Here is an 18,014-nt window from a genome sequence, read left to right on the forward strand (position 1 = left end):
TGATGCATATGCATTACGCCATATCCTTGTGCCTTCGGCACGTTAGTGTTGTTGCCCATGTTTAGGTGCCCATGGGATAACCCTCCGCAAGACTTTGTCATGCCTTACATGTGACAAGAGTTAGCATGTCATGCCCCAAACTCTTGTCCCATGTTAGCCATGTACGATCGTGTTTGAGTAAGTCTATCTTGTTACAACACCAAACCTCATCTAAATTAACTCATTTCAGTATGGCAATGAGTCATGATCTTGTGCTCATAACAAGTCATCTCCTTGCATAAGACATTGCACCATTGTGCCAAGCCATCTAAAGGGGGTGTCACTATTGCACCTCGTGCCTCAAATCATTGTAGTCATAGATTGTACACCACTACATGGCACTACACTCATATATGGGTGTTAGCAAGGCTCATTTGTCTACTTAACCCATATTTGAGGCCTCACATCATGTATCCTTAGGGTGGTCAAAGTTCAAGCCAAGCTGCGTCCTTTAAGTCATGCTCACCCCTCCCCCACAAAAAAAAAAAAAAAAAAAAAAAAACCCTATTTCCAAGGTACTTGGAGGAGACATCAAGGGTGCTTGAGGAAACATGATGATTTTTTCATTAGTTATGAAAAATCCAAAAAATCAAAATTCCACTTGGATACTCTTTTTAAAGCTTCCTCTTTTAAGAAAAAAAAAATACTAACATTCCAAAATTTAACACTTAAATTTTGGTTGAGAAGGGTCATGTCACATACTGCAACATGTTGAATTGCGTTTTATAAATTACCATAATATGTGTTGTCTCTCTCGACCATAATGTGTGTTGTTCCTCTCAATCATAATGTGTGTTGTCTCTTTCAGTACCACCTTATCTGCTCATGACCCATTATAAGCCTTGATATCTACCTTGCCTAACTCCTTGAGCCCTCATGGGTGGCCCTTGAGACCGTATTGTTCAAATTAAGGAACTAATAATTAGGTAGTTAATGAATTTACTCATTTCTTTACACTTTAACTTATAAAATCTTTCCTTGTTTTTTAAGTTTAAATTTTAAACCTTAATAACAATCATAAATTCTTAAAATATGGTAGTGGGATAAAATTTGCACATTCCATGTAGGAAGATAGACCATAAAGTAAGAATAGTTAAGTAATTTTATGGGATAAAGTAATGGGAAAAATCAATCTTCCTAGCCCTTTAAATTAATAGTATAGATAAAAAAGGGAAAAATAACTTCTTCTTTTTTTAAAACAAAAGTTTATTGATTTTAAGCTTAATTTTGTTTCCTGTCTACTAAACAAAATTTGGTACCCATTGGGCTGAAATTCAGGAAGTAAGATTACAGCAAACAGTCATGCTTTGTAGTGACAATATATAGTTTAACCGCAGGTGTCTCCATATTTAATGTTTAAAAGCTCGCCATTTAAATTTTTAATAGGCAAATTACTAAAACGACATCGTTGTTTCGCATTTAGTAAACGGCTAAAGAAGGAAAAAAAAAAAAAGTGGGAGCAATCTTACTAGCTTCGCCATTTACAACGTGGATTCTTAAAACCCATGTCAAACTCGTCCAGCCCACCACCGGAGCTCCAGGATGCTCGCAGTGAAACACATGTCGCCCGCGCCGCCTCTCCACTGCAGCTTCTCGGCGCCCATCCAAACCCTAAAGCCTATTCTCACTCTGCCGCTAATTCCGTTCTCGAAGAAGGATAAGTTTCGATTTCGATGCGAGCTCACGAGCTTTGGAAAACCCCAAAAATGGGCCGTTGAATTCGACTCCACCACAATTCCAAATCCTCGTCCTGTTCTAATGGCTTCCACTGCCACATTGACTTCTTCTCCCAGGAATGCTAAGAAGGTATGCCTTTTCTACTGCGCAGAGACGAAGGCGCTCGCCGAGCGAATCGCCGCCGAGTCCGATGCCATTGAACTTCGTAGCATCACCTGGAGGTTCGTACTTGCTGCTGTTCAGACTCTTCTTCCATATTTGAATTTTGATCTAGGTTTTTTTCTCGAAATTGTGACTTGTTGAGGATGCTCGCGCAATTGTATGTTAACAATTGAAATTAAACCACATTACAAGAGATCACGAGCATTAACATGTGTATTTTCAATCGCTGCGGTTCCTAAAAGAGGTTCTTGAACAATTAGTATTCACTAAGTTCCTTCAATCGTTTTTCGCTTTGTTTATAAGCACACTTCATATTCTTCTTCAGAGCCCCGATAAGCCAAATATACATACATACATACATGTACATTTGGCATCTTGTGGTCTATTTATATACATTGATGGAATTTGAGTCTAATAGTCGCGTTATATTTTATTATTTTGGGTATTTTTTTTCTTCTTGTTCAATTGTAACATGTATACTATGGATAAATGTGGAGGAATGAATGAGTACTGTTTTCCGGGTTTCTCCCATTTTTTTTTGGATTTGTTTGTGTCTGAATTCTGAAGGCGAAGTTGGTTCTAGTTTTTTATCCTGACATGGTTGTGGGATAATATGTTAGGACATTTGAAGATGGATTCCCCAACTTATTCATATCTAATGCTCAAGGCATTCGCGGACAGCATGTAGCATTTCTAGCCTCATTTAGTTCCCCAGGAGTAATATTTGAGCAGCTCTCTGTTATATATGCATTGCCTAAGTTGTTCATCTCCTCATTCACACTAGTCCTTCCCTTTTTTCCCACTGGTACTTCTGAGCGCATGGAGGAGGAGGGAGATATTGCAACAGCTTTTACTCTTGCTAGGATCTTGTCAAATATACCAATTTCAAGGGGAGGACCTACTAGTTTAGTAACTTTTGATATCCATGCCTTGCAGGTTGGTTCTGAATGATTGCTAATATTGATGTTTTAACATTCTTTTACTCATGCTTGTCAATCATGATATATTTCTGCAGATCTTTTCTGTTTCAGCTGCATTGATTTTGGCAATTTTCTGACTGTTTTTGTTCCCTTGTTTTGTTCCATTTTAGGAGAGGTTCTACTTTGGTGATAATATTCTTCCATGCTTTGATAGTGGGATACCATTGCTGAAAGCAAGGCTTCAACAACTTCCTGATTCTGACAATGTGAGACGTTGACCCATTCTTTTGGTTCCATATTTGTCTAATGATTTCTCCTTTTGATCTCGATGGTGCTTTATTCTGTAATTGGGAGCTACAGTGAATGCTCTTTGTTTGTGAAAACCCAAAAACAAGCATTCTTCTGTGAGGCTACACAAGCAGATAGGTTGGTATAAGCAGCATAGAAGAAGTACATGTCCTTAGAATCTGTAATTATGTTGGCCTGTTAGGATAGTAAACAAGAAACTTTGACACTGCAAACTGGCATTATGTGGTGCCTTCTGATTTCATTATCCTTGAAACTTGAAAGAGCTTGAATGTGGTTTTTATTTTCTTATTCGACAGTTTCAATCATATCACTGTATTGAAATCAGCGACCCATAGTTTACACCTAGCAAATTACTGTTAATTTTATGATTTTTTTTTTCATTTTTATTTATTTATTTGTATGTTTTGGTGAAATTACTGGTTATGGAGGTGTTTTCTTTTATTTGTGCATTTTAGTTTAGGGGTTAATTGAGGTTCTAATAATGTGTACAGTGCATAGCTTTAAAAGGCGCAAGGTGCACCTAAGGTGTAGAAGTCTTTTATAGCTTAGGCGCAAGGCACAACAGAAGGCGTTGCCTAAGTAAAGTGAGACTTGACCGGGGATGCATATGAATTTTATAAAACATGATCCAAATTCTGCCCAATTAATAAAAAATTAAGATTCCAAACATTTAAAAGTAAAGTAGCCGAGGCTCACCTTGAAGTGCATATCTTGGTGCATATCTTGAAGTCCAAACATTTCAAAATTAAGATTCCAAATATGAATTAAGATAAGGTGCATATCTTGGCAAGCAAGGTGCCATAATTAGGGGGTGGTTGTGCCTTGAAGTGCGCCTTTTAAAACTATGGCACAATGTACCAAAAATAAGGATTAACCTAAGCTTCGTATGGAGATTAGATTTCATGAGAAGCAATTTACTATGGAGTTGGGCACATCTATGACAATCAGATGTCAGTAAGAACAGTGACAACTTAACATTTCTCATTTCTGATGACTGTGCTGCTTTTCTTTCTCTTTCCCTTTCAGATATCCATAGCTTTTCCTGATGATGGTGCATGGAAACGATTTCATAAGCAGCTGCAGCATTTCCCAACGGTAATTTCCTATCTCTTTGTGACAAGGGTGCTATACTCTGCTTATTATCATTTTGAACACCCATTTTCATTAAAACAGTTAGCATAAAGTACAAGATTATTTTAAGTTAGCCTTCATTTTGTAGGTGTCCATTTCTGTGTGTTTTAATGGTGCTATTTTATCCACTTCAAACTAGTTTTGAGCTATATAAGCAATCTGGTTACTATTTGGCTAAAGAAGGCTGTTTGGATTAAATATCTAACTCACATTTGATCTCTTTTACCCACTTCCTGGATCATTGAGTTGGCACATCTCCCTGTGGTTTTTTCCTTAAAGACCACCTTAGAACAAAGTGATGGAAATGGAGATCATATAGGTGAACATATTCATCCTTTAGGTTTTTTTTATTTTTATTTATTTTATTTTATTTTTTATTATTTTAATTTCTCCCTTTTTCTTCTTTCTTTTTCTGATAAGCAAATATCTTATGCTTTAACTGCATTACTGTAGGGATGGTTTTTGATTGTTAGGAAAGCCAGCATGGATTCAATGTTTCTAGCCTTAAATATTTGGCATAACGAACTTAGAATAATTAGATTTTGGATGAATTGTTCGGGAGACCATTCTTACCACAGAAAGAATTTATATAGTTGGATTGATGTGTTTGGTCCTTACCTATATATAGAATTTATATACTATGAGGGACCTTCCAAAGGGGATTTCGTAATGCTGTTTCCAACGATTTTGGATGAAATAATGTGTATGGAAAACTTAAGTCTCATAACTACATAACACCTTCCTGTCTTTGAAACCCAAAGTGAAGAAGCATCTACACCCTGTGTTCAACTGTGTGACGCCATCTCTTTGGCAGACATGCCTGTGTCTGTTTTTCAGTCTTACTAGATAAAGTTTTTTTTTATACTATACCTTCATAACTCATCATACACTTGATACTCAGATTGTTTGTGCAAAAGTTCGGGAAGGTAACCAACGAATTGTACGTATCAAGGAAGGAGATCCTAAAGGGCGCCATGTTGTCATTGTTGATGATCTGGTACAATCTGGTGGCACTCTGATTCAATGCCAGGTAGGCTAATCCTTGCAAATAATTCTGTTCTCCAAGTGTTGACCTTTCTGTATACTTTGTTTCTTGGACTTATATCATTCTACATCAGGACAATACAAATGGTTTTGGGATGGGATGAAGTTTCAATTTTTTATGAGGTTTATGTGTTTTTAAATGTGGAAGTTTGAATACTCTATATCTTTCATTTGTCTTCATCTGTTAGAAAGATTGATTATGGAGTGCCATGGAGATCTGCTTGATTAAAAAAGTAATATTGGAATATGATCATGCTTTTTATCTCTATTGGTCTGGATGACCAGAGAAGTGATATTCGCTCAACTTGAAATTTGTGTGTTTGGTCCATACATGGATCTAATTTGCTTGCTAATTCTTCTTCTTTGCATCTGAATATAGTTTATTTGCAACACCACTATCTAACCGGACCCTCATGCAATTAAAGGAGACTTATTTTTCTATGGGTTATTTTAATTTGAGGCATCATACTTACCCTATCATCTCCATGTTTTCAGAAAGTGTTGGCCTCCCATGGAGCAGCAAAAATCAGTGCCTATGTGACACATGGGATCTTCCCCAATAGGTCATGGCAACGCTTTGGAGAAGATAAAGGAGGTATGCATGTATCTCAGTTCCATTAGTAAATTAGTGCATCCGGTGTAAGTAAATATCAAAATGGAAATGATAACCATCACCATGTGGTGCTGTCTAGCTAAACTTATTTTTCTGATCATAATTTTTAGAATTTTTTTTTTATCCGAAACGCAAGCACAACTTTTGAAGGTGTTTTGGATTAAATTCTCAAATATGAGTAATGAGCCCCACACTTCCCTGCATGATTTATCCTTCCTTTTGGAAAAGCAGAGAAACTCATGCTTGGGAAGGAAATTTTTATTTAATTAAAATTATCCTTAGTAGTTTTAATAAAAACATTTTCAAATTACAATTCCCAAACATACAATTCAAACAGACAGCAGTAGTAGTTACTTCTGCTTCTACTGCTGCTAAATCCAGAAACAAAATACTATCCAAACAGGCCCTGTGTGTAGTTTACAAATTTATTTCTGGGAGGCTAGTGGGCATGCTACCATTGGTGCCGTAGATTCTCTATTATATGTTTTCTAGTGTGGCCTTCCTTCCTGCGTCTTCCCTTTTATAATTGCTCCATGGTGAAATATTTTCACCCTCGTTCTTTTCATTGTTATTCTCTGGTTTTATACAGGGTGTCCTGCCAATGGGCTGACCTACTTCTGGATCACAGACTCATGTCCCTTGACAGTGAAGGAAGTGAAGAACAAACCCCCTTTTGAAGTTCTTAGCCTTGCTAGTTCCATAGCAGCAACCCTCCAGATATAACAGTGGCCTAAAAGCATGTCATTTTCTTTCTTTTGGTCATGTAACCATCTAAGTTTGAGCAGTCTTGGGAGTTGCACTTAAGAGGGAAAAAAATTACACATTACAAGTCTTGGCACCTTTGGGGCCGTAGGATAATAACCTTTGGTTTAACCAGAATAAAAATTCAAATTGTCTTTTGCTGACAAATTAAATTTACTGTGATGTCTTTTACTCTCAACAAAGATGGAAGAACTGTTTGAATAAAAATATTTGTTGAGAACTCAGCCCATCTCCTTGAACAGCAGCTGATCTAACACATGAATGATTAAGTCCATAGATGGTAAGATCTCATCAAAGACAAAACTATCGGAAAATTGGTTGGATTTTATTGAAATATTAGGAATATCAAACGAAAAATTTGGAAAAAAAATTCTATAAAATGAAAATGTATCTCACTTTTAAAAATATTAGAAAAGACTTAAAAGAAATGGATAAATAAGTGATAACTATGGAAATTGTTTTTTTTTTATAATAACATTTATAATAAGACAATATAATATATATATATATATATATATATATATATATATATATATATATATATATCATTAAACATATGTAATATTAAAAATGATAGTTTATGTATTTTAAGGATATATATTAAAAATGATAGTTTATGTATTTAAGGATATAAAATAAATGATGATACTCATATGATTGTTTTTTTTGTTTGATTATATTTATAATTTTATTTATTGACTTCTTTTATATTTAATTTCTGTATAAAATATATTTTTAAAAAATAACTGACTAGGTTATCATATGGTTTAATAGAATTTGAAGATGAAATAATTAAAATTTATTTATTTTTTAATTAAAATTTTGTTTTTTAATATTTCATCTTTTAAATAAGTTTTAGGGAAGATAATCAAAGCCATATATATACATTTTGTGTATGTACAAGTGAAGACTGGTTTACTGGTAAAGACCTCAGTTTGTCCCGCCAAGTTTCAAGTTCCTTCTCATTTTTCCAAGATTTTGAGGGGCAATCGTCCAAAAATGGCCAATGGTCTCAAAAATCGACACAACATTGTTCATTTATTTGCCGAAAGTCTTCCAGCCAACTACTCCCAAATTTTCGATTCGGGGCAGGCCAATTTCTGAACTTTAATCTATTGTCATTTGAATGAATATGAGATTTAAAAAGAGTTTCCTGTTGAATATGACATCTAAAGGGATTCGCCACTCTAACTATCACTTTCAAAAGATATGTTTGAAAATTGCATGCAAAACGTTTTTCCTTTTCCCTTCTCTCCATTTTTCTTTTATTTTTTCCTGAAAACTCTACTCGAACATCATGGCTTGACGGTTGCAATTAAGGGTTCCGACTGAATAAATCAGGTCCCACTTGGTGGTGTCGTTTTAAGCTCTAACCACCTTGGGCCTGTCAGTTCTCCAGAATGCTTACCATCGTCCAAGAATTAATTAAGAAACCAAAATAAAAAATTAAATAGGAAATTAGATGAATGCAAATTCTAATTTTAATCAATTAAGAAACTAAAATAAAAAATTAAATAGGAAATTAGATGAATGCAAATTCTAATTTCAATCATGGCCGAATCAAATTCTATCCTGAGATGTTTTGGTGCATTAGGACTGAAAACTGACACAGACTCTCATCCTCCTCAAATCATTAAAGATAAAACCCCCAAAACCAAGCTCAAAGGTTTACATGAAAACAGATGTTGGTGGCGAAATTTAAAAAAAACAAAAAAGGAAGAAGGGGGAAAAGGAAAAAAGAACCGCAGACTTGCTCATCTGAAAAGCACTTTCTGTAGAAAAATTACAAAACTGGAAGGCAGACTAGTTCAGGGGGCAAGGGTTCGGTGCACATGCTCTCACCTCACTAATAACATGAAAGAGAAGACAGGCAGCATTCTTCTTGGTTGTCCCTGAAGCTCATTCACTCGTCTTTTATCAAATGACTACATAGTCCCCAGATATGTCGTCTCAATCAACTCTTATATCAAAGCCTACTTAACCTTTTCGTTTTTCATTTTTGTTTTTTTCAAGAAGCAATAATAATTCATCCATACCCACTATGACAATAAAGTCATAACCAGCCACATCGCTTAATCCAACCAGTTTTTTCCAATCTAATATCTCACTAAACCCAGCACATGCATCACATTATTTCTCACAAGCGTGAAGGCCGATAAACCTAAAATACCATTATGGCATGAGACATGCTAACAGATAAGTAGTAATAGAACAAGGAAGCACTTATGGATGATCAGATTTTACAATCTCGAGGGATATTTACATTACATCTATGGAAACTAAAAAGAAAGAAAATAAACAATAAAAACAAAAATAAAACAATGAGGCTAGTTGCAATATACAATTTACATGAACAAAAACTGCACCCCCTCTTCTCCACTCCCTCTTTGTCACCTTTTGAATTTTTGTTATTCTTTCTAAAAGTTTCCCAACAATAATCAAGTAATTTTAGGTCACTCACTCTATTAGAGAAAGGAAGCAAGTACCATTTGGGTGTCTAATTTATTTCATTTTATGAGAGATCTTAATGTAATTTAAGAGCCTGTCTAAGGCCTTACCACTGTCAATGGCTTCTCTGGCTCTATCCAAGGCTGAGAATATATCCTCTGCACCATCACACCCCAGCAGGTGATCTGCTATTCCAGCATTTAAGACAATTCGATCATATGCTGGTCCTTTTTCACCACGAAGAGCTGCTAAACCCAACTCTATATTCCTTGACACCTAAAGTTGCAAAAATTTTATCACTAGTTACACCACTCATGGCTGTAAAAATGGTGATGAAAGGTAAAAAAAAAAATTAAATAAAAGAAATGACAAACATATGTCGGATAGAAAACACATAAGCATCTTTTAGTTATAAATTTTTTTTATCAATTGCAAATCTCTCATATTTAACCCTCAAATATCATTTATCAATTAGAATTGTTGGGAAAAGGTGAGAGAAAAAAGAGTGTCTGACCCTGTCAATTTCCTGCTCCAATACAGATGCCAAAAAAATCTACAGAAAGTACATAATTCATAGTGATCTGGAGAGTGAAAACTCCTTAAAAGTTCAAAATATCCACTTAGAAAGTGGGTTTGGGAGACAGCATTAGAGAAGAAGCAGGAAAGCAGTCTTAACAAATGGGATGTAATTATTTTGCAGGCCATTGAAAACCCAAATGAAATTTCATGTCAGAAGAATATGAAGAATAAGAAATATATAGTACACCTTACAATTTCACTCCATTGTTACAAAGACACAGGGTAGAAGAAATTGTTTCCCTAAAAATTTCTGAGATGCCTCCAATGAGTACTGGAAGTAGGAAATGCAGGAACTGAATCTGCCCTATAGAAGTATCTTATAACTAGGCTATATAGGATGAAAATTCTTATGGATCTTCAAGTATGGTTCTAATTTCACCTCAAGAATTGATCCACTACATCAACCAAGTTCAGACCATATTCAGGGTCTACCCCCATTAACTGGAAGAGATCCAAATTCTACAAACAACATTTATTGAACCAGACCTTTTCCTTTTGAGGCCCATTTGAAATGCATTCAGGACAAAGGCCCATTTGAAATATATTTTGGAAAGTAAGTGATTAGAACTAAAGAACAGATCATTTCATTTCAAACAATTTGCAATTAGGGGTGCACCCATCCCTGACTTTTGATCAGAGATGCAAGCTGGGAGAAAGAGCTAAGCAAAACAAAAATGAAACAATGACAAGGGATCCTGAAAACCTTACCGATCTATCCGTTCTTGGAGTATCAGTGGGTTCAAAACCATAGTCCTTGGCATTAATCACAATGTTGAAATTCTCGCGAGACACCCCTAGAATACAAAAAAATACCAGCTTTATTACTACAAAAATGACACAAGAACCTGAATCATTGTATTTGATGCAATGGTTGAACATAACAATCTAAGCTACATAATATCTACAGCACTGAAAATTAAACACTAATATAACAAATTATAAGCTGACCCAAGCAGAATAAGAGAAGATATTATGCAAACCATCAAGTTCAAGAGCAGATGTGGCACTCAGAGAGCGGAACCCTGAACAGTAGTTCACTGGAAGTCCTTTTGATGCATTTACTGATCTCAATTTTGTTGTCATTGAAAGAGCCCCTTCCTCACCCTACAATCACAGCAACAATTAGACTAAAAAATAGTCCTCTTTGAATTCTTCTTAAGATGCTTCAGTCCTGTATAGATTAAAATCCAGCCAAGTAGAAAAAATGTAGAGGCAAATTGACCATGTTTCTTTTTTACAAGATTTTCTTTTAATGCAGGCCATTAGAAAACAAAATACATATATAATATCAGATCAAAAGCAATATATAATTTGAGGTTAACCTTCACCACCAAACCAGAATGAACACCTCTTCTTCTCATAAGCATTAATAGTGGTTCTTCATATCCTTCATGAAAAAATCCAGCAATTATTGCTTCCCTTCCCTGAGCCTGTTGAGAAAACAACATTTATTTACTGTGTCTTAGATTAAGTTAAATGATCGATTGATTCCTTTAGAACTTAAAATAATATAAGGATATCATGAATTAGAATGAGTGCATGCAGAATCCATGTAACTGGCGATACCAAAAAATCTATTCAAAATTAAGATTGCCTAATCAATTGCAGGATAAAGTCAAAAACAAGGTACTCAAGTGCATCGTAACTTGATGAAGCTTCTGTTTGTATTACAGAACAGGATTTATTTGCACGCATTCTTTTTCTGAATCCTGGGAATTTGTGTAGGATGTTCAAGCTTTATTCAACATAGTATCCATTAGAAGAAGAAAGGACTATCTGCACAACTTATTGATACACACTATCGCCACTATGATTGAAAAATAATGTGGCTCACCCTAACAAGTTGCTGGACTTTTTCAGATGTGGCCAAAGGTGGACGTTTCTTTATGTGCTCCCTTAATCCAATTATTGAATGTCTGCAAAAAGAGAGTTCTGTCAGATTTATTGTGTTGAGAGGCAGTAAATATAATTGAGATGAGAACACAAATTCAAGATATAGATCCCTGATCCTCTGGGAAAGAAAAAAAAAAACTTGTATATTAATGCAGTTTTGGTTAAAGTCCCAGTTGTTCAGAATAAATCCATTGGTTGACATTGCAATATTAACTTTGAGCATTGGGAACCTTATCCTACTGTTGACCTTTTGTTATATTACTAGCTTTTATCCTGAACCAGAACAAATTAACCAATTCCTGCACAACCCAGGGCAAAAGAAAGATGTTTTCCTTTCAGTATGAATAACAGAAACAAGAAAAGGTTAAAAAAGAGATCTGATTAGGTTTGCATACAGAGATGGTTGAGCTTCACGTTGACTTAAGTACGCAAAACCGACCTCATCATCCTGAAGTCACAGTCCCAAAAGTTTAAATGCAGAGAATAAAAGATAAATGAGAAGCTGCAGAATGAAGGCGCTGAGTTTACAAAGAGCAACACAAACCTCAAGAAGTTTTTTTGCCTGCAATGGGGATAACTGTGTGTTTGCTCCCATGAACTTCAGCATTTGCTCTTCAGTTATACCCCCCTAATAGAAGAAAGCCATTCAAAAAGTCTACATGATATCCTACATACATACATACATACATACATTCATATATATATTTTCTCCTTTTTCATTTTTTTTTTTTTTGATAGATAATAAATTTAGAAAGCAGTGCCAGAGGGTGTGCAACATATGTACCCAAGAAGTATACTCGGACAGCACAGAAAACAATACAAAAGGAACAGAGATAATATACACAAGTGGATGCCTCCACGCCAACGGAGCCTCTGGAGAGAGAAAGCTCGATCACCACTTTAAATTCCACTTTTCAAATTCACCAAGTCACAGAGATATGACGTGGCAATATATAACTACATATGTAGGTGTTGATATTATGCAGAAATTTCCTTTTTCAAGTTAGGAAAGAAAAATCAAAAGGACAATGATATCACATGATGCTTCATAGGTTGATTTCACTTTCAAATAGAGTTTCCCTTGGATGCTGAAATGCTCATTGACAATATCAGCACCTCTGTAAACCACTACTCCTCAAGATCTGAAAAAATGGTTCACACATCACAAAAATAAATAATCTGACAGCTGACCTTAGGTGGCATCCATTCCACACCATGAAGCAAGCAAGATTCGCTATAACAGGATCTAACTGCAGCAACAAACAGTGTACTCCTGAAGTAACGTGTGTTTCCATCATAAGGCTCACCATAATGTGTCAATGATCTAACATCAGCAACCGGCTGAGAACCTGATAAATGTGGATCAATAATTTAACCAGAAGAAACTACATAAATTAATTTGAAATACTGACATACTCAAGACAACAATGAACAGCCAAATGGCTGGAAAACGTTACCAAGTTCATCATCAAATGCAAGACAGTATGCTTTAAGCTCACGATCTGTTTCTCTATTCATACGTTGACCTATTAAAAATGCTGAAAGTAACGACTCACTGACACCTGCTGATTTCTTATCTTCTAGTTTCAATGGAAGAACATCTCTTAAAACACCTTGGACTTCCTCATATCCCAGATGACCTCCTGCCAAAACTTCCCTAAGAGCACCAACCAATCTCATTTCAGAAGGTCCATTGCCAACATAATGGGGTCCAGCTGAACCACCTATTCCCATAATAGAGCCTTCAGGATCAGCTATAAAAAGTACATCAGGTGGAAGCACCCGAACTAGGAGGGGCCAGAATTTGTTCATGGCACGCCTCTCCCCATCACTCCATTGGGTTGCTTCAGGAAAGGCATTTGCACGGATTGTCATTCCAGCAAAAAAGGCCCCAAGTTGAGCTTTTGAAACTTCCTCTTGATCTTTGAGTTCTCCTTTAGCTGAAAATAGAGAGAGAGAGAGGAGAGAGAGAGCTGTTTGAGTTTCTCAATTGATTGAATCCAGATTCAAGACTGGCAAGTGAAATGGTTATCAGCTAAACCTATAAAAATTTGTACCTTCTTTTCCAAAGCATGATTTGCAAAGTTCACCACATTGCAGAAATGGGAAAAGATTAACAACAAATCACTAACTAGGATTGGTTTTTCAAAGCCCTCAAAGGGAGTTTAGAGATACACCAACTGATTATTGATATTTTTTAGCAAAATTTCTCCAAATGCAATTGAATCCTAACCCTGGGTCGAATGACCCAAAGATCGATTTCCTAGCCAAAAGTGAAATCTTGTTCCTTGAGTACTTAGAGGCATGCTTTTTCTATCTAGCATTTTCCTTTCAGCACATTTTGCTGCATCTTCAGGCTTATCTTTTCCTTTATATTGCAAGGAGATTTCCTGCTCTTCTTTTGACATTTTCTTTTCACTCCTAACAAATATACATTTTCCTGTAACAACTACTTAGTACTTGATTCAAATTTTATCAATCAAGTTTTTTTGTAGGAACATGGTTTGGAGAGAGATTTGGTCATGGAATTTGAGATAGAGAGAGAAAGTAGATTTAAAATTTTGCAGCAATGTGAATTAATGCACATTGAGTAGGACATGAAATTTGTGGTGAAAATAAAAGGGAAAAAAGCCTTTGCAAGAAGAGATAAAGAACTGTTATTATTAAAGTATACTTAAATTTCACTAGGATTATGAAGGGATACCTTGGGAATCTGAGGACTTCAAAGCAATTGAAATGGGAACTGAGTACATAAATGCACCTTGACATGTTAATAGAACCATTACTTGACATAAGATGAATCAGTCAGAATGCTGGCTGAGACATCTCAAAGCAACCATTTCTGGAATCTTAGTTTAATTACCAATACCATGAAGAAGGATCAAGAACTTTGAATAACTGAAATCCATTCATGCTGCCCAATCCAAGCATTTGGGAATAAGCAACTGTTTGAAGGAGTGATTTAAAGCATTAATAATCACATATTTATTTCAAATTTCTTATAGAACGCCTTCATCAGGTCACCATTTTGCTGAGGTAGAAACATATTTCAAAATCCAACTCATTCAAGATGAGTCCAGATAAATGAGAACCAACAAACTAGCCAGGAAAAATATAATCATAAGAAAATCCAAGGGTTACTTTGAGATGGAGAACAGCAATGCATGTCAAGGACACATTTAAGCTCAATAAGTTGTTTTTCCCTATAATGCTCCCTATATTTAAGAGTAATCATGAAAAAATTGGGACAATTAGGTTCCATTTCTGAGTCAAATGATTCCAAAATTCTTTTAACAAGCATAAAGTTATTGATTAAAGAAAATTTCAGAAGAAAATTGGAACTTCTGATGTCCATGTTGGATGCCATGCATGCAAGATGAAGAAAAAGGAAAATAAAATAAAAGAGATGAAACGCAACATAATATTTCGTTTTCCTGTCTGTTCTTTCATCCGTTTTCCCCAGCAACCAAACAAAAAAAAGACTCACACCTGATCTCAAAATAGTATCCAACACCTTCAGGGCCTGCTCCTCTCCGAGTGGCTTGGTCTGAGTGGGTCCAGTACAAACCCTAGCTTGAGCATCCAACACCGTCTGATTCGGTTTCGGCAACTTCCAACTGCGATACGACGGCGACACAGACGGATTTCGGATTTCGGATTCCGGAAGCCCTAGCTGATCGATCGTCGCTGAGTCCAATGCAGACTTCACATTCAAACACATACTTCTCGGTCGAATCGAACAGTTGCCATTTCCTGCAGAGAATCGAAGGGAGGTTTGGATCTTCCAGTGAAAGATACTACGACGTTTGGTGGTGCGAGTAGGAGTGAGATATGAGATGGAAGGTGGTTCTGGGCTGAGCAGAGCTCTCATGCTTATCTGCTCTAAGCTCGCTGCCTCTTCGTTCCTGTTGGAGAATTCACACAAAGGATCCCGAAATGCTGCCTATAGACGCCAAGATAAAATAAAATCTTCAATTTTCAAATTTTTTTTTTTACTATTTAAAGAAGGGGAAATACTCTCCTGCGGCGGGGAACATGTTGTGGAGGATTAATAAACGTTAACTCGGCGTTTCGTCTATTAAAGGAGTGGATTGGAGGTGGCGTCGTGAGATTGGTGGAAGTTTGTGAAATGATTCATGCAGTCCTTTAGACCTGCGCTGAGACTGAGATCCAGGCAATGCTGGTGGCCGATGGCCGTTTGAGAATTAAGACTAGGTCCTAAAACGGGTCAACCAACCTTCAAGGGAAACCGCCTGAGGTGGGTAGACCAACCAATGAGTAGTAGGCCTTCATGTTGCCACCACCAAACCCCCATCCTCTACCATTTGGACGTAGTACGTAGTGCGACTTTCATGTTTAAATTAACTATGTAAAGGTACATTATTAACAACTTTTATAAAATAATCTAATAAACATAAACTCAAATACTAACATCATTTAAAAGTCCAAAATTGCCCTTCCTTCATTCTTTCCAACTCAAGCCGATAAATTTTTTTTCTTTTTTTTAACATTTGAAATGACAAGTCAAAATAACTCTATACTTTTCGGTTACTCTTTAAGGTTGAGATGTGTCTAACCAACATGCCACATTGTTTTTTATTATTTACTTTTTTGCATTTTACGTAGAAAATAATCTACTTTTTTTATTAAAAAAATCATTTTTTTTCATTCTTTCACCTTTTCATAGTTATTGATTTTAATTATTTAAAGATACTTTAAACATATAATAATCAATTATTAACAAGAAAAATTAATATAAAAATAAATACATAATGCACAAATTTAGAGGTTTAGAATATAAGATTTTATATATTCATACCAAACAAAATATTTATTTATTTGATTAATCTTATTAGATAAAAATATATTTTATCACATTATTTTATTATTTCTATTTTTTAAAAAAATTAAAATTTTCATATGAAAATCAAAATCAATTATCATAATTTTTAACCTTTTTTCTTATGATTCTTACTTGAATGTAGTTTTTAACTTTTTTTTTATTAGTTAAAATGATAAAAGAATTTGGTTGTAGTTCTAAAATTTTACTTTGTTAAAATTTTAAACTTTTTTATTCATGTAAAATAAAAATAAAATATATTTTTCATAAAAATTATATTTAATAATTTATGTTAACTTTCTTTTATATTCATTAAAAATTAAATTTTTTACATATGAACATTATTAAATATAACTTTTAGAAAAAATGTACAAATTTTTTATGAAAATAGTAATACTAAAGTCCGTTAAAAGTAATATGAAAATATGTTACTTTTAACACACTTTAATATTACTTATTTTTTTTTCATAAAAAATCATACATTTTTCATGAAAAAGTGGTACCTTTTTTTTAAAAACAAATAATAAAGTAAAATATTGGAACCATAACCAAATTTTTATCTTCTTTAATTAAAAATATTAAACATTTTGGCCAAAAAAAATAATGTCCTAAATCTCAATTGTGATTTAAGTCGGTTAAACTCATAAGTAAAAAGCTAAAACTATAATCATCAACTATAATTTTGGCATGAAAATTTAAAATTTTAAAAATATAAATAATAAAATAATATGATAATATAATAAGATTTATAAAATAAATAAATATTTTATTTAGTAGGAATATAAAAAATTTTATTTCCTATCATCATGTATTTATTTTTATATTAAATTTATTATCATTAATTATTTATTATATATTTATTGTTTTATGTTTAAAAATCTTCATGAATAATTAAAATCAATAAATATAAAAAATTGAAATTAAAAAATATTTCATCAAGCTAACATATTTAAAAAAAAAAAACAAAAAGAAGATAGGGATATTACAGAGGATGGAAAAAAGAAAAAAGAAAACTCATATGGTACTTGCCACGTGTTAAAGTCATTTTTTTTAAGAGAAAAAAACAATAATAGTAATGATGAGTTGATTTGTATTATTAAAGTAAAAAAAAAAAATGATGGTAATTATAAGTTTGAGTGTATCTTTTAAGGATTATTTTCCTCAAAATATATTTTAAAAAAAAATCAAAAGTTAAAATCTTAAAGTACTTTTTATGTTTTATAATTATATGTAATATGTATTTATTGTGTAATGACGTTAGTTATAATGAACTGAAGACATATGTGTTAAACACGTGACATATTTAAATATAGGCAAAATTGTTATTTCATTTTTAAATCCCTAGAACCTTAACTCTTCCTCCTATCTTGTGGATTCCTAAATCCCCAAATTGAAGCCAAACCCCTAGAATGACCATCGTCCATGGAATTCAAGATTCTAATGAATCTCAAAACGCTCTTAAGATTTAAAGTCTTGTCCGATTCATTGCCGATGAGCACAGTGAGAAACAAGTTTTGTTTTTTTATTTTTAATCTCATTTTTCCTTTATCTATTTTGGCTTGTTTCTTGAGAAATTTTCTGTTTATTTTTTTTTAGG

General features: G+C 34.2%; 2 protein-coding genes across 2 annotated transcripts; one reads left to right on the forward strand and one right to left on the reverse strand.

The window, feature by feature from the left end:
- The first annotated feature begins 1,498 nt into the window (after positions 1-1,498).
- LOC100259732 (ribose-phosphate pyrophosphokinase 4) lies at positions 1,499-6,813 on the forward strand. Its single transcript, XM_002272554.5, has 7 exons — positions 1,499-1,937; positions 2,499-2,814; positions 2,969-3,064; positions 4,134-4,202; positions 5,140-5,268; positions 5,778-5,877; positions 6,485-6,813. The coding sequence occupies exons 1-7, from the start codon at positions 1,582-1,584 to the stop codon at positions 6,616-6,618; spliced, it is 1,200 nt and encodes a 399-aa protein (XP_002272590.2). The 5' UTR covers positions 1,499-1,581; the 3' UTR covers positions 6,619-6,813.
- Positions 6,814-8,861: 2,048 nt separating this feature from the next.
- LOC100256184 (uncharacterized) lies at positions 8,862-15,756 on the reverse strand. The gene is made up of 10 exons (XM_010648182.3): positions 15,067-15,756; positions 13,035-13,517; positions 12,769-12,926; positions 12,122-12,205; positions 11,973-12,025; positions 11,519-11,600; positions 11,007-11,114; positions 10,665-10,788; positions 10,393-10,478; positions 8,862-9,381 (listed from the first exon to the last, which is right to left on the reverse strand). The coding sequence occupies exons 1-10, from the start codon at positions 15,446-15,448 to the stop codon at positions 9,160-9,162; spliced, it is 1,782 nt and encodes a 593-aa protein (XP_010646484.1). The 5' UTR covers positions 15,449-15,756; the 3' UTR covers positions 8,862-9,159.
- Positions 15,757-18,014: the final 2,258 nt, after the last annotated feature.

This window comes from Vitis vinifera, chromosome 1 (genome assembly GCF_030704535.1).
Source record: "Vitis vinifera cultivar Pinot Noir 40024 chromosome 1, ASM3070453v1".
NCBI lineage: Eukaryota > Viridiplantae > Streptophyta > Magnoliopsida > Vitales > Vitaceae > Vitis > Vitis vinifera.

What these genes read in the sequence shown, in the direction of transcription:
- LOC100259732 (XM_002272554.5), top strand. Translation starts at nt 1,582, where the DNA reads ATGCTCGCAGTGAAACACATGTCGCCCGCGCCGCCTCTCCACTGCAGC. An exon ending in TTGATATCCATGCCTTGCAG is followed by an intron (nt 2,815 to 2,968) that starts GTTGGTTCTGAA and finishes GTTCCATTTTAG; the next exon opens with GAGAGGTTCTACTTTGGTGA. An exon ending in GCACTCTGATTCAATGCCAG is followed by an intron (nt 5,269 to 5,777) that starts GTAGGCTAATCC and finishes CCATGTTTTCAG; the next exon opens with AAAGTGTTGGCCTCCCATGG.
- LOC100256184 (XM_010648182.3), bottom strand. Translation starts at nt 15,448, where the DNA reads ATGAGAGCTCTGCTCAGCCCAGAACCACCTTCCATCTCATATCTCACT. An exon ending in GGATACTATTTTGAGATCAG is followed by an intron (nt 13,518 to 15,066) that starts GTGTGAGTCTTT and finishes CTCTATTTTCAG; the next exon opens with CTAAAGGAGAACTCAAAGAT. An exon ending in CGTGAAGCTCAACCATCTCT is followed by an intron (nt 11,601 to 11,972) that starts GTATGCAAACCT and finishes CTCTTTTTGCAG; the next exon opens with ACATTCAATAATTGGATTAA.